Raw genomic sequence first — 24,655 nt, 5'->3', positions numbered from 1 at the left:
AGACACATACATACACCCGCATGCACAGCCCCCCACAAACACGCACACGCACGTCTGTACACATGTGTACACACACAGACATGCACCCATGCATGCAGACACATACACACACCCGCATGCACACAAACACGCACACACACAGGTACTCACACGCGCGCGCACCCGGAGGTTTAAAGACCTCGCAGCCGCGCAGATTTATGAATGAGGAGCCGCCCCGCCCTCTGCCCGCTGCCATTGGCTGGGACTTCGCCGGGCAGGGCCCCCCCCCGGGGAGAAGCGGCGGCTTTGCCTGTCAACGGCCGGAGTCCCCGGGTCCAGCCCCCCCACTTCCTCCTCCAGCGCCTGAGACCGAGCCGCAGCCGGCGCCGGGACTCCCCGCTGCCACCTGCTCCGAGCCTGACTCCAGCAGCGGCCGGGCAGGGGGCACCCGCCGGCTGCTGCCTGCTCTGGCTGGGCTTCCCCCAGGGGCTGCTGCCCGCTGACCCCTGCCTGGGGGGGTTGCCCCCCCCCGCCTTAGGAGCCCTGCGGGGAAGCTGGCACCAGGGATGCCCCTGGGGAGCTCTCGCCCGGGCTGGTGCCGTGCTCCGGAGAGCACCCCGTGCCTCCCGCCAGCCTGAGCCCGGGCATGTGCTGGAACCAGTCGTAGCACATGGTCACACCCGTCCCGCCTGCCGCCTGGACCTCCTGCCCCCAGGACTGCCATGGGGCAGCAGGGGGCGGCCGGCCCCTGCGCTCTGTGGCTCTGCCTGGCCCTCTCGCTGCTCGCCGGATCGGCCCACGGGGACCCAGCCGCCCCGCCGGGGAGCAACCACTCGGGGGCCCCCAGCAGGCGCCCCCGGAGCTATAGCCATCTGGAGGGCGACGTGCGCTGGAGGAGGCTGTACGGCTCCACCCACTTCTTCCTGTGCATCGACAGCAGTGGCAAGGTGCAAGGCACACGGTGGAAGGAAAGTCCGAACAGTGAGTATGGAGGGCACCGGGGTGGGAGGGTCCCCAGGGGACATTAGAGGCCTGTGCACCAGGTAGCAGGGGCTAGTGGTTTGAGCACTGGGCTGGGAGCCAGGACCAGCTCCCTTCTAACCCCTGCTCTGCCTCTGGCTGCAACCCTGGGTGCATCACTTTGCCCTGTCTGTGACATGAGAGACAAGACTTGGGGGGGAGGCTTGGTTAATGTGTGTAAAGGTCTTTGAAGGTGGAAAGCTCTGTTATTAATGGTCCTATCCCCACCCCCCGGGTCCTGATCCTTCCTACCCTGCTGGTAGACCTGGTCTTTTTGCTTGGCTGTTTGGAGCCTGGGTTCCCACTCCCATCACAAAGGAAAATAACAGTAAGAGAGTCACCCAGCTGGGTCATTACAAGCATGTTAACTCTCAGAGATGTACATAGGCCTGGGGAGCATCCGTGTATAGGGGTGCCGGGGTGGAGAGGTGGTGTGCTGGATACACTGCAGCAGGTGTTTTTTTCAGAGGAATTTTTCTGGGATGACTTAGTCTGGCAGGGACGTAACCATAGCGCACTGAGCACTTCCCATCAGTCGATCTCAAAGTGCTCCACAGAGGTGGGGAGGTGTTGCTAGCCTCATTTCACAGATGGAGAAACTGAGGCCCGGAGCGGGGAAGCGACCTACCCAAGGACAGGAAGGACGGCCCATGCGTCGCGGTGAGCGCAGGGGTTTTCAAAGACGGGAAGCTCCATTTAAAGCAGAGCTGGGGGGAGTGTAGCCCTGAAATGTGGGGCCGGATCTAGGTTTGGATTCCAGTTCGGATTCAGGCCCATCTCTAGCGGAAACTCAAGTAAGGCCTGGACTTTCAAAAGTGATTAGCAGCAGCTTGAGCTGCTTCAAGGAAGCCTGATTTTCAGAAGGGACCTGGGCACCTGCTCTCTAAAAATCAGGGTTTTAAAGTAGCTTCAAGTTGAGCCCCCAAATGCACTGAGTCACTTTTGAAAATCTTGCCTTAAGGAGGCATGAGAAGACCTCCTGCAAGGCCACCGGAAATCTCCAATTCCCCCTGCCTCCCAGCCGAGGCCCAGCCCCTGCAGTCGACACCCGGCCTCACCAGGCTGTCGGGACATCAGCTTCTTGTCTGATCGCGAATCATTCTCTTGTTAGTTGCACCTGCAGCAATTCTTTGCCCTGTGATTGAGGCGCCTGTCCGGCTCCGTGCAGCGATGAGCGAGTGTTTCATTACATCACAGGGTCACTTGCCTGCTGCTAATGAGGGTCAGGATGGGCTTGTGACCTGGGGTTCAGGGGATCTGGGGTCACTTGCCAGCTCTGACATTGACGCCTTGTGTATTCTTGGGTGAGGCACTTTAAAGCCCAGATCCTCATTGAGATTTAGGCACCCAACTCCCATTGGTTTGAATGGGACCCGAGCTATATACCTTTGAGGACCTGGGCTTTAATCTTTCTGGTCCTCAGTTCCCAGTCTTTTACTCTCTGTATGTTAGCACTGGGGGCTGATCTTGGCCTTAGAGATGCTCTTGTAGTGTTAATACTTAGGCAAATTGCTCTTAAAATGAGTTGGGCTTGAACCAAATTTCTGCTGGAGGGGGAGGCTCAGAATCCAGGTCTGACTCTTTGCAGACTGAGGCATCCTCTAGTCTTAACACCCCTCCGCTACATTAATCCTGGCCCGGTCCAAGCTCGCTTCCCGGACGGATGGAATTCTGCCCAGCTCTCTCTGTGCAACAGACTGGCCCTGAAATGCAGCAAGGTACTTTGCGCATCTGCCTTGGCGGCAGTGCCCAGAACTGCATCCTAGTTAACACCAGGAGGCCTGGGCAGATGCAGGGAGGCCTGTGTTCGTTACAGGAGGCCAGAGAGTGGTGTTATGATACCTTTGCATAGGGCCCGAGGTACTTACGAGTCAAATACGAAGGTGAGGCCACTGCCCCGAATAGCGCGCAGCCTGACCCCGTCGGACAGCATTATGATACGACATCTCGAGTGCATTAAGGCAGGGACAGGGAAAATCACAGCTAGGGGATCAGGAGCATAACATCGGCTGGCTGCTTTGCTACAGCAGAGTCACCTGCATCCCACAGAGAGGCGGTATGGTAAGGCACACCCCAGATTTGCCCTGATGCTAGGATACAGTAACAACAACACAGGATTAGGCCTTTCCCTGGGGCATGAGGCTGCTGCTTTGCCTCCTGCACCGGCCTCTAAGCAGGAGTTCCCCGGGCTGCCAGCAGGAGGCGGGAAGAGGCGGCCAGTGACCCCTGTAGCTAGTAGAGTCTCAGTTCATCAGGGTTCGGCCGTAAATATTTTCACTGTGGAAGCAAAGTCCTGATTCAATTCCACTCTCTCCCTGCTCTGCCAGTCCCCACCCCTCTCCCATCTCCTTGATAACAGCGCTGCAGCTCCTGGCAGGACTTGGCACCCAAGTGCAGCCATGGAGACAGGGATGGGAGGCTGACGGCATCTCGAAGAGAAAAGCCTGGAGTCGGGAAAGCCCCTGAGATCTGGACGCAATCCGAGGGGTCGGCTCCTGCAGGTTGCACCCAGGCAGTAACATGGCCCAGATCAGCCAGGGTTACCCTTCCCTGTGAGTTTGGTCGAGTTTATTATTGGTGTGACAGTAGCACCTACAGGCGCCGGCTGAAATCTGGATCCCATTGGGCTGGGAACTGAACAGACAGAGAGACCCTGCCCCCAAAGAGTTTACAATCATAATAAACAAGACTGACAAAGGATGATCTCCATCGTACAGATGGGGAAACCGAGGCACAGAGTGACAGGACTGACTCCATGCAAGGGCTCAGTTGCAGAGCCATGTCCTTCCTCTAAAGCTGATGGCTGCAAACACCAAGAGCCCAACTGGGAGGATGGCGTCACCTTTCACTCCTGCCAAGATCCCCTAGCAGGAGTCGAAAGCTTGGAAAGGAGCAATGAGAGCAGAGCAGTGACTCCATATCAGTCCTGGCTAGCAGCATGGCCTGGGGTGATGTGGGGGGGACGGGACTTTATGCAGATACTGCAGCAGCATATGCTGTCCCGGAGCCTCCCGAAGGGAACTTGGCCAGATCAGTTCCTCCTGTGCAGCCCCCTCTGCTAAGCCTGAGGCTGGCCAAGGTGGGATCCAGCCTTTACTGGGGTGGCGATTTTATTGGGCTAGGGAACAGAGCCACTGGCGGGTTTGAACTCCCAGGACAGAGCCAGCCGGGACTGAGAGCAGAGCAGCTTGTGTTATTTTTAGAGACGCAAATGTCCTTTGTTATTAATAGCAACAACCGCAGAGGATCATTAAACCTGACTGGGGTTGCAGCCACCTAATTAGCTTCTCACCACCCAGGCTGTTGGCTGGCGGCTTCGCTCCGACCGTGCAAAAGACGAGCGGGTTGGTTTCACTTGTTTCCAGCCAGCGCCAGGTCCCGGCTCCTGGGCACTTGTGCAACGCTGCGACGAGTGGGTGGCAAATGCCACAGAGGAGGGGGTAAATTTCCCTCCCCCCGGGAAAAGATCTGACCCTTCCCATTTTAGGCAGAAGCCAACCACTAACCGAGGGGCTGAAGAGAAATTTTCCTGTCAGTGCCTGCTGCAGGGTTTCATGCACCTTCCTCTGCAGCAGGCGGTGCTGGGGCCTGTTGGAGACGGGGTGATGGGCTGTTAGTCTGATCTGCTCTGGCAGTTTCTGTGCTCCCGTTGATCAGAGGCTTCGCAAACTCTGGTCTTCGTAAAACGCCATTTTCATCCTGACCGTGTTCCTTTAATGGCCTCGATGAGCCAAAATTATATGCAAAACAGGGACAGAAAATGTTGCTTAATGGAGACAAGTTTTGCTCATGCTAAGAGATGAAGTGGCGTCCAGCTGAGTGTGAAAATCTAAGGGAGACGTTTTCACGAAAGAGAGAGTCCGGGGTGATGCCCCATCCTGGCTCCACCTCCACACACAAAACTCTAGTGCTGTGGTGCTTTAAATGTGGACTCTCTGGCCCATCCTGTCCTGAGTGCTGGGTTCACTCCCGCTGGTAACCTGCCCTCTTGGCGGGGACGACGTGGGCTAGCACCACTTGAATGCTGCCTGCCCTCCAGTGCCTTCCCGCAATCCCCCCTGGGTGCCTGGAAAGACAAATCCTCCCACAAGTCGTTGTGGGGGGAGGAATCAGAGAGCAGCTGGGCTCCCTGCAGCACAAAGCGGCCTGGGATATGCCCCAGGAGCGCCACGGCTTTGCAGCAGTGTCACCGCTCACCCCTGGGCTGAGTTAACCCAGACTCAGCTGCTGATCCCCCCTGCGGTGCTCCCACTGCCCCGGGGGGCTGCTCACCACAGCAAAGCCCCCCTCGGCTGTGAACAAAGCTGCTACTTTGTGGCGACGGGTCCGTTCGCCTGCGGCTCTGGCAGGCCGTTGTGGCACAAAGCAAAGTAAGGAGCCTGCTGGCTGCTTCCAGAGAGAGAGAGACTAATCTCTGTCCTAGCCAGCAGGGGGTGCTGCGGGAAACGTTCTGCCCTGATGGCCAGGGCCCGAGGATGTGGCCAGAACCCCTTTGCCATACAGATCTGTAGCTTCTCTCCGGTTCTAGAAATGAGCCTGCCTGTCTCTCCAACTCCTTTGTAACAGCTGCTGCAGCCGCCCCACCTGGGACCATGTTGAACGATCCTTTCATGTGAAATAATTTGGCCTAAATTTTTATCTGTCCATCCATCCATCCATCTGTCTCCTATGGTGTCTATAGCCTTCTCCCTTGCTCAAAGTTCCTGCCAGTTTCCACCCACCTCCTTTACCCTGACTGAGGGCAGCTCCTGACGCTTCTCCCGTCCTCATCTGGGCTCCATCTGCTCGGTCGCCCCTGGGAGCTTTTCCGCTCTCTCTGGAGAGTAAGAGCACGTCCTCCGCCTTCCTCCCATGTGGGGCCTGGGGCGGTGGGGGAAGAATTCTGGCTTGCCGGTGCCGGCCCATCAGGGCAAGGGGAGGTTGATTGCAAACACACCAGCTGGGGGAGCATTGAGTGGGTATCTAGACTCCCTCCCCCTCCCCCCCGCCCAGCCTCTGCAAGGGGTGCAGGATGCCGGGTGCCTTCCAGTTCCCAGCCAGCTTCCCCAGCCGTGAAGTGCAATCGGAAACAATAAAGAGCCAGGTGACCTTTGATCCTCAGAGGCTGCCAGGCTTCCTCGGAACTGGCCTCGTTAATGAAAGACTTCCTGCCTTGTGATCACGCACAGGCGCCAGCCTGCCCTGGCCATATTTGCGAGGGATGTTCGGGGCAGATTTGGCAAGGAACTCCGGCTGTATGACAGCAGGTCAGGCAGCACCTGGGAAAATGCACCTGGGCTCTCTCTCTCGGTGTCTTTTAAGCCACCGCTTGCGTGGCTCCATCCGTGCAGCGCCCCCTGCAGGGTCACTGCAGCCTGCCCCTTGCCCCTCCCCACGTTTAGATGGCAAATCTTGGGGGCAGGACCAGTTGACCAGGGCCCGAGTAGAAGGGTGGACGTGCGGCTGGTGCGCCTCCTCGTGGCTTTGTTCCAATGCTCCTGGCGCAGGGGGCTGCTCTTTGGCCAGGTCCTGCTTTGTTTCCACCCCTTCCGGGGTAAGAGAAGGTCCAACACAGCAACCGTCCAATGTTGTTCTGACAGGTTTGCAACCCACGACTCTGGGCCCCGTGGTCCGGACACGCCCTTGTCCCAGGGTCGTCAGAAGTCCTGATCCCCTTGTCTCTGCCGGTGTTTTCCCCACCCCCTTCCCCGGTGGCTGGCAGAGAAAGCCAGGCCCTTCCTCTCCTCGGGGCGCCAGCCCAGGGAGCGTGTAGTGAGCAGCCTGGGTCTGTCTATTCAGACTCATCCCCTGCTGCCTCCCACAGGCTTCTTCCTACCCAGGGCTGGCAGCAGGTCTCTCCCCACAGCCCCTTCCTGGGCCTGCCAGACAGCCATACTTCCCTCCGGCGCTCCGAGGTTTCAGCCCTCGCCCTTCCTTCAGGGCCGCCCGCCCCAGCATCCTTCCCTAGCGCTCCCCAACAAATCCCCAAACCACAGCTACCCTCTTAAACCCCTTCTGCCCTTCCCAGGCTCCTCCACCGCGCCGCGCCTTCTCCTTCCTCCCTCGGGGGTCTCCCTCCCACACCTGATTCCTTTCCAGGGGGCCTTGCTTAACCGACCCCCTCCAGGTGCCAACAGGTAGCCGATTGGGCGCCGAAGCTCCCACTAACCCTCTCAGTGCCAGTGGGGGGGTGTATGCCGCCACCCAGCCTGGCGCAATGGGGCTCTGATCCCTAGCTGCTCCTGTGATACAAAGAACAACAAATGGGATGCTGTGCTGAAACCCCCACCTGCCCCGACGAAAAGAGATTGGTCAGTGTGACGGAGCGGATTTCACGCTCTCTCCTCCCAGGGCTGCCGCCAGGAAGGGGGATGCTTCTGTAGCTCATGGTAGAAGTGTGTGTGTGTGGGGGGGTCTTTGTCCTCAAGTGGCAAATCCACAGAAGAGGAGATGAGCCTGTAGGAGCTGCCAGTTAATGAAGTTACTCCTTTCGCTCAAGCATTAGAGGTGATGGTGCTAATGAGGGCAGGGCTCCAGTTCCGGCATGTGGGGAAGGAGATACCCTCCCAGGGAACCGCTGCTCTGGAGCAAGGACACAGAGAATGGAGATCCCCCCGCCCCCAGAACTGAGCAGTCCCTCCCTGGCCTCCCATACCTGCATGCTGTGCAGCAGAGAACCTGGTAGTGTCCTGAGCTGGGAGACGGTGGCTTCCAGATCTGCTCTGCTGAGACCTGTTACCCGGATCAGAGCCGAGACGGAGGAGGCATGAGGCCCCGGGGGACAGATTCTTGTATGTTCATAGTGGCTGTGAGTGGGGAGGAGCGACACAGAGACGGGATTGGAAGGGGATCCTGGAAAGGGCCCCCATTGTTTTTTCTCAGTGGGGTTTGAGCACTGGCCTGCTAAACCCAGGGTTGTGAGTTCAATCCTTGAGGGGACCATTTAGGGAACTGGAGTAAAAACATGTCTGGGGATTGGTCCTGCTTTGAGCAGGGGGGTGGACTAGATACCTCCTGAGGTCCCTTCCAACCCTGAGATTCTATGATTCCTCTGGGTTTAATAGGAGAGTTGGGATTTCCCAAGAGCGTAGCATGGTCTAGAAGTCTGAGCAAGCACCTGCGAGCCAGGAGCGCCTAACCCGAGTGCCTGGCTCTGATGCCGACCTGCTGTGTTAGCTTGGGTGACGCATGACCCTATCTGTGCCTCAGTTTCCCCAGTTGCAAAATGGGACTGAAAATACTTACCTCACTCCCCAGGGTGTTGTGAGAACTAGCCATTTGCAAAATGCTTTGAGATCCTCGGGCCCCAGCCAAAGGCAACGTGAACTCTCATCCCACGCCTGGGCGAGCAGGTTGTGCTAAGGACACTGAGTAATGCTGGCCGAGTAGCACCAGTGATGGCAGTGCAGCTTGCAAGTGCCAGCGTGGGGGGCTGTGAAGGAGTCAGCGGCGTACGTGGGGAGCTGTGTATCTGCGCAGAGGCTCGCTGTGCCCAGGGTCTTAGCGAGAGCAGGATCTCCGGGAATCTGGAGATGGAGTTTCATGAAACGGTGCTGGGTGTTTCCATTGTAAACCCTGCCTTGTCTGGCCACATGCCTTTCGCATTAGTGCCTCTGCTAGGAGATCTGCCAGCCAGACACTCACCTCTGGCCAAGCACAGAGCCAGACCCCAGCCTAGGTCTGTATTACAACTCCCCCCACCTCCAGACACCTGCTAACCATCCACGGCCCATAAATCCTCCCCCAGCCCTGTTCACACACGCACACCACTCCTCCAGCCGCATTCCCTCCATTTGCACTCACATCCATCCACATTCCCATGTGTGCACACCCTGTGCCGCTCACCTCCTCGTCCAAACACACACCCCGCCTTGCACTGAGCCAGCCGCCTTCTCTTTCATATACACACAGCCGCACACCTCCACCCCCATTCTCTCACGTGCGCAGGCGTGCACACCCCTCCATCCATTCACCTAGACACACTGCACCTTTGCATCCCTGTCTGTGCAATGCATGTAGTGTGTACATGTGCAAGCTATGTGTGTGGCATGTACGTCTCCATTGCATACATAGCGTAGTGTGTGTATAGGGGCAGGGTACATGTGTAATGCAGGCCACATGTTATTGTGTATATGGGGAGCGCATCTATATGGTATTTGTTTATGTATGTACTGTACATATATGCATGCACGAGGCAGAGCATGTGCTCATGTACGCATCCCTAGCTTACACCCATGCACGTATACACGCCACAGATACTTCCAAGGAGAGAGAGAGAGGACTCAGCCTTGGGTGTATCAGAGGGTTAGCCGTGTTAGTCTGGATCTGTAAAAGCAAGGTGAGGCAGTGGGTTGCAGGCTGACATGAGGAAGTCGTCCTGGGACCGGCCTGGGGGGTCATGGGGGATGTGGCAGCTAGGACATGGCAGGCATTTCCCAAGAGGAAGGGAAAAGAAGCAGTTTAGAAAAAAACAAATGCAGCCCTGGAGGCACTGGGGAGCGGGGGAGGTTGCAGTTTTACCACTTTAAAGTTCCTCTTTGGTTCCTCTTTCCTCATCTTTTTGTGCCTTTCCCCCACTCTGCCAGTCAGTGAAAGCAGCCAGGAGCTAGTGTCAGGCTCTCTGCTCCCCTTTTCCCCCAGCCCCCCTCAGGTGGGAGTGAATGCAACAATTAGCCCGGTTCTTCCCAGACCACAGGGGCACCGGGAGCTGAGGAAGGACCCCGGGAGGGCTCGGAGGTGAAAGAGCCTGGGATGATCTAACAGCGGGGGTCTGTGCCCGAAGATCAGGAACCACATTTCGGCTAAACGCACACCCCAGCTGCCAATGAGGGGTCGGTGCAGGTCAAAGACTGACAGTTTGTTCCAGCCAAGTGGAGGTTTTGCTTAGATCCCGTCCGCCTGGCTCTGGGGAAGCACCTGGTCCCAAGGGAGAAGGGGGACAGAAATCACACAACAAAACTGGACCTTTCCCCCGCAGGGAAATCAGTCCCCAACGTTCATCTCCTTGCCAGCGTGAAAGGACAGCCCTGGCTGCGGCTAATGCAGCCAGGTACCAGCTGGGGGGGGGTTTGTTCTTTGCTCTTCCCGGGGAAGGACAGGCCTGATCTCGCTGCCCGTGCGGCTCGGGATCAAAGCGCTGGCTTGTTTTTCAAGCTGGGACAGAAATCCCAATTCCCCAGCCGGTGCCTGAGACGGTAACCGTGCCTTCCCTTTCATGCAGCACCTTCCAGCCCAGGAGCTCCCAGCACAAGCTGCTGGGCTGGTGGAGAAGGGGAGGGGAATTCCCTCCCCTCTCAGGGCTATTGGGTGAGGTTCTCTGGCTTGTGTCAGGCGGGAGGTCAGACGATGGCCCAAAGGGCCTGTTAAGTCTCATCCCAGGGATTTTATTGGCTGACCATGAGGCACCAAGACCACTAGCTGCCCTGGGTCTCACAGTGGGGGAAAGGGGAAAAGAACCCAGGAGTCCCGACTCCTCCTCTGACTACCAGCCTGCAGCCCTTCCTGGGCTCACAGCACCTCTCGTGGCTCAGGTGTGCTAGGCCTTTGGGACAGGTCCACCTGAACCTCCGGCTTTCCTGGTCCCTCCTTGGTTTTGCTCATGCTGGTGAGACGCTTCCCAGATCCCTATGAAAAATGGCAGTTGTGGGTCTCCTGGATTTTGTCCAGGCGGTTCTTGTGCTGCAACGTGACGCCTGACGTGAGCCGGCGGGATATTTGAAAGGACCAGCAGCAACTCGGGGTTGGTTTGGTCGCGTAGTCCCGGTTATTTTCATTGTTTGATTCGACTGGACATCAACTAGCTTGGTGTGGGAAGAGCTTAGCCGCCCCAGAGCACGGCATTGCGCCCCTGAGTAGCAGAGAGCTAGCACCGAGCTGAGCAGCGTTTGCGCATCTGCCCCCCTCAAGTGGAGCCGGGAAGCGTATTTAGGAGGCCATTTTTGCACTTAATCTTCTCAGCTACGTGGGTGAGGCATTCTTTGTAGGTAAGTGTACAAGCTAGGAGCTAGTCCTGGATACATGGGCTGCGGGTCCAATGCCCATTGTTTGCCACTCAAGACGATGCTGGGCTCTCGCGAAGCATTGGCGTGACCGAGATGGGAGTATGACCGCACAGTGCGATGGTTTGCGCAAGGAGGGCTGTAGCGGAGCTGGGAACTGAGCTCAGGTCACCTACCCCAGGATCTAAACCCCAAGGCCGTTGTGCCCGTTGAGCTTGTCGGGACTAACAGCGGGGGGAGTTTTCGAGTAACTGATCACATCACGAGTAGAAGTGGGTCTAAGGGAGTCTAGGTTCATTATTATTAAGTGTTGTGTATTTGGTTGTCATGGTTTTTGCTGCTATGGCAACTGAGTTAGAATATTATGGTCTGTAAATAAAATGGAGGTTTTGGTTAGCTGTCTGCTCTCTGGCCTCAAGTGATTGCTTCCTACTCCGGCTGCCCCAAGGATATAACACTAAGCACCTTCTCTATCACATCTAACCCCAGCTGCTTGTCTTCACGGTCAAGGCCATTCATGGCCTATCCCCACCCGACCTCACGTCTTGTTCTCCATCATCGACTCCCGCCTCCGACTGGCCCAAGATCCCCAAACAAGCCCCTTTGTGCCTTCTCCCACACTGCCCCCCTCTCCCTGGAAACATCCACAAAGCTCCCTCCTGATCCACCTTCAGACTGCTCCTCTGCTGTGATTCCCACAACAAACCTGAGAGCATTTAAGCTGCTGGCGTGCCTAGACCGCTACTTTTCATGCTGACCAATATTGGCTCATTGTTTCCATATGCACTTCTTGCATCCGAAGAAGTGGGTATTCACCCACGAAAGCTCATGCTGCAAAAACATCTGTTAGTCTATAAGGTGCCACAGGATTCTTTGCTGTTTCCATATATTCCCCCGTGTCTGTATCCCTCTATTTTCTCTGGTCTTATACTCCAATTGCAAAGTCCCTGGGGCAGGGACTGGCTCGTTGTTCTGTTTGCATGGCACTAACCACACCATGTCCTGGCCTGTGACTGGGGCTCCTGGGTGCTACCTCGACACAAACAATAAAAACAACATTGTGGCAGCAGCCAGGATCAGGCGCCTGTAGTGCTTGGCGCTGCATGGTCACAACCATAAGCTACATCCTCTGCCTCGTTAGGGAGCGTCACTGAAGTTCGGAACTCAGGGTTCAGCTCCAGAGCTTGGATTCAGCCCCATCAGTGCAGGATCCCAAGGCCCCGTCTGCCACCGAAATTCAGACCAGACCCTTTAAATTTCTGTTAATGAAGAGGGCAGGCGGGTGGGAGGTTCTTTTCCAGAGGTGGCGTATTTGCGTGCGTGATGTCTGTGCACCAGGGCGCCCCCTTGAGCCTGGCTCAGCTTCAACAACCCAACCTGCTGTCGTGAAAGCCAGATCCCTAGAACGTTCCCTTCCAGGGGCTGTCGGAGGGCGGAACCATTGGGGTGAATGGGCGTCTATGGGAGATCTTGCCACCAGGGAATCCCTCTGGCGCCTTCAACAGAGCCGGGCCCTTCAGCCAGCTAAGAAGACAGGAAAGGTCAGTTACCGCGCAGCTGCCGCTGTTTTGGAGATAAACCTTGGCCTCTCGCGCCGGCGTTGAAACCGATTGGGGTTGGAAATATCAACGGCTGCCTGTCGGGATTAAGGGGCACCTCGGCCCAGCCCCGGCTCTCGAGGGCAACTGGAATTCGGCCCCTTGGTTGTGAGCGTTTTAAAGAAAGAAAAAAACATTGATACAAACCGTGTCCTAGTGAAGCAATAACATTCCCGTTGAGCTCAGTCAGTCTCAGCAGATCACTCCAGGACAGAGCAATGCTGCTCCTGGCACAAGAGAACCAGGCCAACCCCGAGTCCCCAGCGGAAGCCAGAAAAGAGTGGCAAGGTTTGGAAAAGCGTCCACCTGACCAACCAACCCCTCACAGTTCGTGTTGAGGACGGTCCGATCTCTTTCTAGCCTGATCTCACTTCTTTAGGAGTCAACCTGGACTTACTGCGCCCTTGTAGAACGCAAAGAGAAGACCAGCTCCCGCACGGCCATTGATGCAGAAGCCAGCAGGAACCTTCTGCGGAGCAGAATGTGGTACAGACCTCGGTCCCGGCGCTGATGTTCGCTCCAGCAGAATGTGGAGGAGCAGTTTAGGGCAGAAGGCAGCATGCGCATCTGGCTGATGCAGAACTGAACGCAGTGACATGTACCATTAGTGGCTGCCTTCGCCACATGTTAATATCTAATTTGTATCTACTGGCACATAGAGCTCCCCCAAAACGTAGACAAGGCGCCATCCTTTTGTAGCGGTCATTCACGTTCATGCCCAGTGCCAATCCCAGATGAACCAGGGCATATCAGGGCTGACAGCTATGTCCTCAAAGAGTGGCAGCAACTCTGGGATCGAGAGATGAATTTCAGAAGCCCTCATTGACCTGCTCGCAACTTGGGATGCAGATCCTAGACTGGGCTACACGGGCTGCTGCCTGCATGGCCCAGAGCGGCTATCACAACGCAGAAAGATGGCTTAGTCCAATCTTCACAGATTGGGAGGGCAGGAGTGAGGCAGAGGTTCCCACATGTGGGGCAGGAGTGCACGTTTAGAAGACTGGAGGGTGAACTGCAACACCTTGGTGCCCTCGATGATGCAGCCATTAGAGGGCTGAGCAGTCTAGATATCAGCTTGTGGCACGTACAAAAGACGACGTCATCGCTTTGTGCCTCAGTTTCCCCATTTGTACAAGGAGGATAATGATACAGACCTCCTCTGTAAAGCACTTTGAGATCTACGGATGAAGAAGCTCCATATAACCAGTAGGTGTTAGCATCGTAAAAACATCATAAGGGCTTTGTCTGCATTCAGGAATAGCCCTGATTCCAGCATCAATTGGCAGCAATTTGAGTAGCTGGCCCCTAAGCACAGACAAGGGCAGGAACTGTTTGCACTGATTAGCTCCATCAACGGCAACACGTGCTTGTGATCAGGACAGTCTGGTGAGCTACATTAGTTTTCTTCTTTGTGCATTCCAGGGCATTCTGTGTTGTCTGAGCTCCTGGGGATAGAGGCTTTGGGGCAGATCCGCAGCTGGCATCAAGGTTTCAGAGGGGTAGCCATGTTAGTCTGTATCAGCAAAAACAACAAGGAGTATTTATGGCACCTTAGAGACTAACAAATTTATTTGGGCCTAAGATTTTCTGGGCTAAAGCTTATGCCCAAATAAATTTGTTAATCTCTAAACTGGCATAAAGTCACTGTAGATCCATTGAGGTCAGTGGAGTTCTGCAGCGTCACACAAGCTGAGGATCATCTCTTGAGCCAAAGCCAAGGGAAAAGCTAAAATTTCTAAATATCACACAATGAAAATTGCTAGATTTCATTTCCAAAACATCAAAACCACCTGATACGGAGATATTTTGACTGTGGTTCATTGTGCTATATTAAACGTCTAAATGTTTTGACTTTGGCCTGTATTTTCTAAATTATACTGTAAATATTGAAACAATGAAGTCAAAACGAATCACTTCAATAATTTCCTGTTCAATGTCGATAACATCGCTACGTTTCCGCCAATTTCGGCGAATCCGCAGCTCCTGATGGAAAACTGGCAATGGAAAATGCGTAAGCAGTTCTACTGAACACGCTGTCAGCTCTCTACACATAAGGCTGGGCAACCCATGGAAACTGGATTTCCCTCCCTTAAGTGCACATGGATTGGAAGGATGAAGGCCCCAGGGCAGAGCTCTGCAAACCCAGTCTCCCCTCCTGCACAGTATCAAAGGGTCTTTTTGTTTTGTATTGGGACTGGAAGGAGAAACCGCTCCAGGCCTGGAGGAATTGAAAGGTCTCTCTGCTGTGGGCTGGGACTTCCCCTTTTGCATGTAGTACGATAAGGCCCTGGACTATCACAAGACAAATAATGAATAATAATAAATAACACGGCACCCAAGCATCGTTGTCAAGCTCTGAAGCAGTGTAGCGCTTACCTTGGCATTTCTCAATGGACTCCTTTGTGATCTTACACTGCTGAAAATCGGGCGTCACTCCACTGATCTCCACGGAGTGACTCCAGATTTTCACTAGAAGAACCAAGATCAGAGTTTGGTCCAAGAGGTCCTCAGTGAAATTGCATCGTCTGTCCCCACTGCACCCCATCTACGGCCCCAAAATCCCACCATGGCCAAAGTCTTCGCTTAGATTGAAGCTTTTTGGAACACGGCTTTCTTCATTGTGTGTCTGGCGGCCTAGCAGAGTGGGGCGCCGATTGCCTGCAACACAACCAATAATTAGGAGGCCGTGTTGCCCAGTGCCTAGCGCACCGGACTGGGAGTCAGGAGACCTGGGTTCTAGTCTCATCTATGCCCATGACCCTGCCAGTCGCTGCCTCTCTCTGTGCCTCAGTTTCACCTCCCACCCGTTGTCTGTTTAGATGGTAAGCTCTTTGGTCACGCACTGCTGGTTATTCTGCCATCCCTCCTTCAAGCTCTCCTCCGCCAGGGGGTTTCAATGGAGCAATTTGTCACACACAGCCTCAAGTCACTCCCCTGTCAAGTGCTCCGGGGCAAGGGAATAGCTTTTATTGGGCCAGCTTCTGTCAGTGAGAGACACAAGCTTCTCTGCATAAAGCAATACCTTGTTAGTCACAGGACAGCAGCTGGCTGTCTCTCAGCATCCCCATCAGCCAGAAAGCTTCGTCTTTAACCATGGGAGGCGTTCAATTAACTGAAGCGTCCTGGGGACTGTTACTAGGAAATCAAAGGTCAGGCCAGGTGGGCTAACGCCTGCATTGTGCGTGGGGGGCAGCCTCACTGACAAAGGTCCAGCCCAAACCATCCACACATGGGTGCCCTTGGCAGATTCCAACCTAGCCGGCTGCACTCTGCCTCCCTTGAACAGTTCCAATTGGATGAAAGGCTTCTTAGGTATTGAGTAGTATTGCTGTAATAAGCTGCTAAAAGCTGCCACCTTCCACCCCAGAGGTGGCTGCATTTCAGTGCCGGGCAACATGATACCTTCCGTTGGCACTCGTACAAAACGTGTCTCTGCAGGGCTGTGCTGGCTAACGCAATGAAGTGCCTCGGCCCTGCGCCATGGCAGCCCAGCTGTTTTCCACACCTGCTTGCAGCACTGTTGCACTCTCCCGATTCAGTGCCTCAAATTCTCTGTCTCCCCACAGGCATCCTGGAGATCCGGTCGGTGCGAGTGGGCGTCGTAGCCATCAAATCCGTGCACACGGGTTTCTACCTGGCCATGAACAAGAAGGGGAAAGTATACGGGTCGGTAGGTAGCAAGCTGTTTTTCCCCTCCTTAGAGGGTGCTCTGTGGGGAGCACGGCTTGTGGCTTCGTTCTGGACCAGGGATCAGACTGGTCGGCTGGAGAATTTGGGATAGAAGCTAGCAGCTCGGCCCAGCTCGGCATTCAGGAGATCATGCCTGATGCTGCCAAGTCACGGGGTGAGGAGCTGCTTAGAGACGGCAGCTTGCTGGAAGGAAGCCCTCACAACTGGGGGCCGGCAGCACGTTGCTGGAACGCCCCGACTCCTAGTCTCCCGCTGTAACCTCTGAACTTCATTCCCGGCCAGGAGCTGGGGATAGAACTCCCGAGGTTCCCTGCTCTAGGCCCCCCCCCCCGTCGGAGGACACCCCCCAGCCGCACCGCACTCACGGCCCCGTTTCTGTCTCCCCAGAAGGACTATAACCCCAACTGCAAGTTCAAAGAGCGCATCGAGGAGAACGGCTACAACACCTACGCCTCGCTGCGCTGGCGGCCCGGCAACCGCCCCATGTTCCTGGCCCTCAACGGCAAGGGCAGGCCCCGGCCCGGGAGCAGGACACGGCGCCAGCACCTCTCCGCTCACTTCCTGCCCCTGCTCGTCTCCTGAGCCGCGCTGAGGCGGGGTGGGGTGTTTTTTTGGTGCTATTTATTATTTTTTGTAATGAAAAAGGAGATGGGCTCTCCCCCTGCCCCCCAGCCCAGGGAGCAGCGCTGACCCAGAGTCGGGACGCCGGCTCCCACTTGGCTAGAACCGACTCCCCGTGGGACCCAGGAAGCGGAATCATCCTGCGTGTGTCACCCTGAGCGCTGGCAGCTCCCCCACCCCAGCAGGCCCCCAAGATCTATGGGCATAATGGGCCAACCACTGTTCCCCCCAAAGGCGGACCACGGCTGGAGCGAGGCTGAGCCACCCAAGTGGGAACGGCCAGACACTTTGGGGTTGTTTTTGTTAAACGACGTATCAATGCACATGTCTACAGTGTCTGTCTATAAGCGGCCCAGGCAAATTAAAGCCCTGGTCTGTACTTTGACAGTAGCCAGGGGGCTGTGCCATTGCTGGAGGGCGAGGGCTAAAACCTCTGCAGTTTTGCTCTGCTGGGTTCTCGGTGCTGCATCCGCTTGGCTTTGACAAAGCGCTGGTCTCCGACTCGTGCCGTTCCCAGCCAGCGTGGACGGCAGCCAGCTCTGGGACATGGCAGCTAGATGGGCACAGCCACGATTGCCTTCGATACCTTGGTCACGTGCTTTGAGCTCCACAGGTGTCCAATGCTCTGGGTGCGAAGCGTTAGCTAGGTACAGCACCGAGACCTGTCATGGAATCTGTCCTAAGCGGGAAGGAAACAGGGCGCGGATGGTTTGAAAAGACCCAGCGGCTCCTGCTTTTCTGAATCCTTGTCGTGTGTCCCCCTTTCCCCACCACCACAGGGCCGAAAGGGCTTTACGCCCTGCCCTGCAATGCTCTGTCACAGCACCATGAGGACGTCCCGTGGCCAGCGTAGAGCCCGGCAGGCCTCAGATTGACAGCGCACAGCTCAAAGAACGGCACAGGCCCAACGGGCATGAGCTCACTTTGCCCTAGGACGTTGGGTCCTGACGGTAGCCCAGTAAAGGGATCAAGACGATGGGGCCTTTCGACCCTCTACAGGGCGGCTCTGACTCACCACCTAGATCCTCAGGACTCATGACCACCACTGGGCACCCCCCAGTAAGGACCTAAATAGGTCAGTGCTGAGAGTGGCCAGATTTGGTCCAGGTGATGAGCTGGTCCCAGCGGTCAGAGTAGGGTGGAAGGGGCAAGAAGCAGGAGAAACAGAGACAACCTCCCGGTGGTCCCATTAATATGGGTGTCCCTCTCCCCCATCCACAGGCAACGCGCCGAGAGAAAGTGAAAGCCAGGGCTCCATTCAAGCTCTTGTCAAACAGGGAAGGGTCGTCAGGAGACTGCCGTAGCCAGAGATAAGATAGTGAGCGAGTTCGGGGTCCACTCACAGCCAAACAAGTCCCAGGAGGCCAGGGCAAGGCAGCCCGCCTAGCTCATTAACGGTACTGCAGGGGCATCTCGCTTCACGGCATCGATAACGTTCCCAGAACACGCCTGGAGTTCATACGCCTCCTCCGTTCCTCCACAGATAAGGACAATCAGAGGGAACCAAAGGGCTCCCAGGTGCTGAGAGGACTGTGCTCTCAGCCTGTGTTCACCAGGTTACAGCCCGGCCTGCAATCCTTGCCCTACGCAGTGGATTTCAGGCAGGGGAAACAAGGCCTGCCACAATGAAAGCAAGACACCCGTGCTTCCTTCTAAGCATCACTACGCAAGGAGTCACCCTGCTGCTACCATCTGTATTCGGGAGGAAATTCCCTTCTCCGGACCTCAGCAGCACGAACTGGGGCAGTGACTGGATTTCCTACCCCTCGCCACCCACAGGCAAAGCCCTGCCGGAAGAACAACTTCTCACCCAAGGCCTCTGTGCCGGAGCAGCGGCAGACTCTGCCCTTCCGGTTGGGCTTTCTGGTTAGGCGCAGGACACGGCGGCGGGAAAGGGGAAGCCAACAAGGTAGGTCTGAAGCCAGGTGGAGAGAGGCGCCGATGGGTTCTAACTGCTACGAAGCGGCGGTTCAAAGCCGATCGCTGTGTGCGCGCTCCTCGTACCTGTGAACGGCACGTGGGTGCCAGCTCAGCTCCGTTGTTGCATCCAGCAGGCGCGGGCCCCCCCACACAGTGCAGCACGCTTTCGTTCGTAAGGCCGCCCAACCACTTGGGAGGCTCAGCATCTTCAGCACGAGGAAAACACGTGCCAGTTGCTCACGTGCCAAGCATTACAGAATAACATGGAAGGTGGGCTGCAAACCAACGGGCAACCCAGATCCTGGACTCCAGCCGTGACCCTGTTGAGGAAAGGAGTTGTGATGCAGCAGCCCTCTAAGGGATTATCATCTGGGATACAGGAACATCGACAGGCCCCAGCTGAGATCAGGACCACGCTGTGCAAGGTGCTGTACATACAGCAATATCCCTTCCCCACAGAGCTCACAATCTAAATAGACCGGACAAAGAGTAGGAGGGGAAACTGAGGCACAGAGCGAGGACGTGACTTGCCCCAACAACGGGTCAATGGCAGAGGCAGGAGCAGAACCCAGATCTCCTGACTCTCAGGGTCAGAGCTGTAGCTTCTACTCCACACCGCGGCTCCAGCCTGACCAAGACATGCCAATCCTGGGTGTATACCCGACAGGCTCCCCTCTGACCTCTCTCGGATGCAGCAGAGCGACTTGCTCCTTTGTGCCGGTACGTGAACTGGCCTATCTTCATTTTACTGCTGCCAGCTTCTCACACGGGGGCGTCGGGCTGTGCCCAAGACATCAAAGGCTCCCCTGTGGAATCAAGTAAGAACAGCTGCCTGATGCTAATCACTGCGCACCTCCCGGAGCAGGAAGAGAAGGAGGGAAGTATATGAGGGGAAATCCCTAGCTATTTAGAAGGAATCAGTCACGCTCCAAGAGCAGCCCGGTTTCTCAGTAACTAAACGAGGCTAGTGGACTCAAGCCACCCCATCAGACTGAGACAACAGCTTCCCTACCACAGCAGCATCCTCTTACAGAGCAGGAAAGGCCACCTGTGATCCCGTAGGGAGCATGGGGCTCCTGACCTCCCCCACTACGAGACAGGTCAGGAGATCTCTGCTGCAGGAGAAATCTATTCGCCCCCACTCCCCGTCTCAGGGATTAATGTTGGAGCGCAGTTCTGGCCAGAGCACACGCATGAGACCCGCTCCATGAGACCCCGAGCCAAGCACAGTGGGATGGAAGCTTTAGATTTTATTAGTTGGTTACATCCCCAGCAGGGATTCCAGCCCCCAACCAAAACCAGTTCCAGGAAGTGCCTCATTTTGCACATCACCCAGTTTAAGGTATGCAGGGGGGCTAGTCTGAGTGACTTCCACAGCCCCATTACTGAGCACTCGGATAATCTGACCTCCTCCAGCTAAGGCATCGCCTCCCAACACGCCTCTGAGGTAGGACAGTGCTATTACCCCCAGCTTACAGAGGCAGAGAGCTCAAGGCCCAGATCCCAAACCTTTAAGGATCTGAGCCCAAGGCGTGTGGCACAGCAGGGAATCAAACCCAGGTATCCAGAGTTTAAGGCTAGTATTTTAGCCACTGAGTCATGCTTCATGTGTCTGAAGGCAGCTCGGTCCTTAAAGGGGCACCGGCTACAGCGCTGACTCCAGTTTCTGTTGAAGAAAACCACCGGGTGACTGTAGCGATCTCGACACTGTCTGGAACCAGACCTAGCGCAAGCCCGGAAGTGTCCCACACGGGGCTCTGGCCAGGCACAGTTCTGCAACACCCTTGCTGAACCAGGTTCTGGAGAATCAAAATTGCGCAGAAACCACCAGACTTGTTCGCTTAGTCACCAAACCAGATTTAGAACTGGTCTGTGCTCAGGGGAAAAGCTCCCGCATTAACCCCATGGTGCCTCTTGCTAAAGAGAATCAGGTCTCACACCACCCCGGTTAGCCACAAGGGACTGGAGAGGAAACCCTTGGGAGCCTTCTGGCTGTTTGTGAGACTGTGTTTTATACAAACATGAGTGAATGAAGCCGCCCTGTACCTGTGTGGAGTAGGTAACATCCCTGTTTTACAAGTGGGAAGAGACAGCAAAGGTGTCCGAGGTCTCAGTCGATGACAGAGTTGGGTATAGAACCTACCTCTCTGTCTCCCAGGCCTGTGTTTTAATGACGAGGTAAATGCTTCCTTCTGTCCATCGTGGGTCTAAACCCACCTCATCCTCAGAAGCAAGATCACTGGGCTATGAGAGAGCTGGCCATCAAGCAAGGCAGCCCCGGTGACAAAATTCCTGCCTCAGCCAGCCAGCTCAGGACGTTCCAAACAAGCCACCGACCCTGATGCCCCGTCCCGAAGATACCAGCCTTTTGAAAGAGCAAAGGAACTTCCCAACGACACTCGTCCACTTGGCAAGTGCGATGAGAGAAACATTCCAGCACTGCCGCTCAGGTGTAGCTCCCCTGGGCTTCGCTGGATTAGACCCTGCTGCAAATCCCAGGCATGCTCTCGATGGCCACGCACTGCACTCACAGTTGGGCTTTTTCTCCAAACATTTTAGCAGCTCCGTCCTCTAGCAAAATGGTCTTGTTTTTCTTCTGAAACAGTTTAAGAAGAGGTGCTAGACAAATATCCAGCCTCCCTTGGATGATCTTAAGACACAGACCTGTGCTTAAGGGTTTCCTTAGACTCCCAGCACAGCTGAACTAGGATGGACCAATGCCCTGCACGTGACAGAGCGTAAAGAACTGGAGGGAATGAATACCCTTCTGGATGGATTTTCAGCACTGATTTTCTTAAGGACTCAGCACCGAGCAGCATCCCATTGAGAACATCTGACCACTTGCCTAGTTGGGAGCAGAACTCTTTGGAAAACCTCGTCCTTAACGGGAAGGGGTGATGTCATGATCTAACTCTCTGGGAGGACACAAGGTCCCCACTCCTGATTTGAAGCTTTGGGTGCTACCACAGCCATCACCACTGCGTGTTTAAACACCCCCTGGGTTTTCATGGCTCCTTTATGTCAGGAACAACCATGACGTTGCGCGTCCTCCACAAAGCAGGGCTAGAACCATCTTGCCCTAATGCATGTTTAGCAGATCTATAAAAGGCAACATATGGTGCACAAGGCACCTCTGTGAGCATCTCAAGAAAGATGTTGAAAGTTGTAGAGATGTCGGAGTGACCTTCTAAAGGAGATACCTGGAGTCCCATCCCTCCCTTCCCACACAGAGCTGTCAAATTAACATGGAACAGGTCAAAATATTTTCAACAGCACAAGGCAACTGAGAAGCGAGACGAGAGGGTTTGAAGTGTGTGGCAATCCAAGTGACCCAGCTGGCGTGCAACAGCCAGTTTGTTTTATGAAGCGTCACTGGAACAGAAAGTACAGCGGCAGGATTGCTCAAGTCGTCCTACCAGCCTCTCCCATGGCCCCACTTCACAAACTGGACTGTCAACAAGGGGCCAGCAGCGACAGTCTACCAGCTCCTCCCCGTTTCCACAACGCACCCGGCTTCCTGGTTGCATTCTCACCCTTTCAGGGCACAGCCGAGTTTCTGCCGTTGAATCCTAACAAACAGAGGCTGCCCTAAAAGCCAACCAGCAATGGGGCCTTAGGACAACAAGTCAATTTAGAGGAGTCACCAGCACCGTAGCTTAATGTTGCCAGGCAAGGGGGAACCGGTGGGACACAGGAAAACTCCAGATTTAGTATGAAGCAGAACATACCCCAACAGTCTGGGTAGAGGAGCAGTGGAGCTAAGCTGGAGAAGTTAGGGAAGGGTCCATAGGCTGATTTTGCCAGGAGATACAAGGACTCAGAGCCCAGATAGTTAGGTTTTGGTTCTCGCTGCATTTGCCCCAATGGTAATACACTACGGCGGGGATATATGGAAGGCAGTCACTTTTATATGGATCACCCTAATCACAATGGGGTGACTTGCACGTTGGCCTTTGTCATTACACATCCTATAGCAATGGTGTCAAACATACAGCCCCTAGTACATATGTGGCCCACGTGGAGTCTAAACTTTCATTTTATAAAAAGGTTTCTAGCCCCCCCGGTTATGAAGATAACCTTCCAAACGTGCACCAAGTGGAACTGAGGCAGCGGTGTCTGCCTGAGTCTGCAGCAAGCCTGAAACAATGAGAGAGGTACGTACTTCCTCGCTTACCATTAACCTGACTGGGGCGATAACGCACATGACCAATGACACTTTAGATGGCAGGGTGAATGATTTCTGGTTTTAGCAGATGGGAGGAGGGGAAAGGGAATGGGAGCTGGATCCACCGGTGGGGGACTGGAAGTTACTGCAAGGGAGGAAGACGAGGTGACAGACAGACGGGAGGAGAGATGGAGAAAGGTGGCTGGAAGAGGAAGAACGCCAACCGGTCTTAACCAGGAGCATACTTCCCTTAGCACAATGGAAGGACTGAGTAAAAGTTTAGTTACCACATAAAGGCATCAGGGGGGAGCCCTGTTAGTCTGTAGCCACAAAAACAATGAAGGAGTCTGAAGAAGTGGGTCTTTTACCCACAAAAGCTTCTGCCCAAATGTGTCTGTTAGTCTTTAAGGTGCCACAAGACTCCTTGGTGTTTTTAACGTTAAGGCCAGATCCTCCCCTTGACCTTTGTGCACATCTCCCATTGAGCCCAGCGGTGGCTCCACTGTGGAGCGAGGAGAGTGCGGAGTCCTAAAATTTACACCCTGAGCCACAGATCTTAACTAAAGGTATAAGCCAGGCCCCCTTGCCAGCCCCGGCCCCAGAGTCGGAATAAAAGCCTTCCCATGAAGACTAGGTTAGCTGGGTCAGTACATGAGCTGGCTGACTGCCACCAGACACCTGGGAAAGGAACAGGAGACAGCTTGCGGTTGTAACATGTAATCCAGAGCACCACTTTCGAGGGAAAGGAGAACAAACGTTTTTTCCCCAATCATCTTTTCAGCTCTTAGGACGTTTTAGCTTTGCCACAACCAGATTGTTTGAAACCTCTGGGCCTGTGGCTCCACCTGCTGGCAACACACAAAACTGCAACTAAGAGTTTGCAGGGTATGACAGCAAAGAATCCTGTGGCACCTTATAGACTAACAGATGTTTTTGCAGCATGAGCTTTCGTGGGTGAATACCCACTTCTTCGGATGCAAGTATTCACCCACGAAAGCTCATGCTGCAAAAACATCTGTTAGTCTATAAGGTGCCACAGGATTCTTTGCTGCTTCTACAGAACCAGACTAACACGGCTCCCCCTCTGATACTTGACAGGGTATGACAGATTCTTCCTGTTAAAACCCTCTCATTACTTGGGGCTAGTCCGCACTACAAAGGCTTGGGGCCAAGTTCCCAAGGGGAGATGCAGGTTATACCAGCAAAAGGAGTTCTTCTGTTAAACCATCTCCTCGAATGCCATTAGCTATACCAGAAAGAGTCTCTCTTGCGGTGTAAGATGCGTCTACATCAAGGGTGTTGCTGGCAAAGCCATGAGTTAGGGGGGTGATTTTTTCCACACTCCGGACATAGCTACATTGGTAAAACCTGTCGACTTGGCCTTGGAGATGAGAGAATGCTCATGTGCCTTGCCCTGGAGAAAAAGGCTCTCTCTGCAACGGACTCCTTACCCACCTTCCTTCCCCCTGTGAAGGCCTTCAACACACACTGCGTATCACACATCCATCCACGTGTTAGTCTGGATCTGTAAAAGCAGCAAAGAATCCTGTGGCACCTTATAGACTAACAGACGTTTTGCAGCATGAGCTTTCGGGGGTGAATACCCACTTCTTCGGATGCAAGTGGTGGAAATTTCCAGGGGCAGGTTTATATATGCAAGCAAGAAGCAAGCTAGAGATAACGAG

General features: G+C 55.0%; 1 protein-coding gene across 3 annotated transcripts; it reads left to right on the top strand.

Annotated features, from left to right (window-relative positions):
* The first annotated feature begins 305 nt into the window (after window positions 1–305).
* On the top strand, window positions 306–16,931 carry FGF22 (fibroblast growth factor 22). Of its 3 annotated transcripts, none has more exons than XM_044998894.1 (3): window positions 306–960; window positions 16,141–16,244; window positions 16,655–16,931. In XM_044998894.1, the coding sequence occupies exons 1-3, from the start codon at window positions 702–704 to the stop codon at window positions 16,844–16,846; spliced, it is 555 nt and encodes a 184-aa protein (XP_044854829.1). In that variant the 5' UTR covers window positions 306–701; the 3' UTR covers window positions 16,847–16,931. The 3 variants fall into 3 exon arrangements, with proteins under 3 accessions (XP_044854829.1, XP_044854828.1, XP_044854830.1); XM_044998893.1 differs by having other exon boundaries at window positions 16,652–16,931; XM_044998895.1 differs by lacking the exon at window positions 306–960 and adding an exon at window positions 1,596–1,659 and having other exon boundaries at window positions 16,652–16,931.
* The last annotated feature ends 7,724 nt before the right edge of the window (window positions 16,932–24,655 follow it).

Source organism: Mauremys mutica, chromosome 24 (genome assembly GCF_020497125.1).
Source record: "Mauremys mutica isolate MM-2020 ecotype Southern chromosome 24, ASM2049712v1, whole genome shotgun sequence".
NCBI classification, from domain to species: domain Eukaryota; kingdom Metazoa; phylum Chordata; order Testudines; family Geoemydidae; genus Mauremys; species Mauremys mutica.
This window is presented reverse-complemented; position numbering and strand designations above follow the sequence as displayed.

Bases quoted from the DNA above. Each gene is read 5' to 3' on its own strand.
- FGF22 (XM_044998893.1), top strand. From the start codon at position 702: ATGGGGCAGCAGGGGGCGGCCGGCCCCTGCGCTCTGTGGCTCTGCCTG. The intron at 961-16,140 runs GTGAGTATGGAG...GTCTCCCCACAG, and splicing joins GTGGAAGGAAAGTCCGAACA to GCATCCTGGAGATCCGGTCG. The intron at 16,245-16,651 runs GTAGGTAGCAAG...CTGTCTCCCCAG, and splicing joins AGGGGAAAGTATACGGGTCG to AAGGACTATAACCCCAACTG.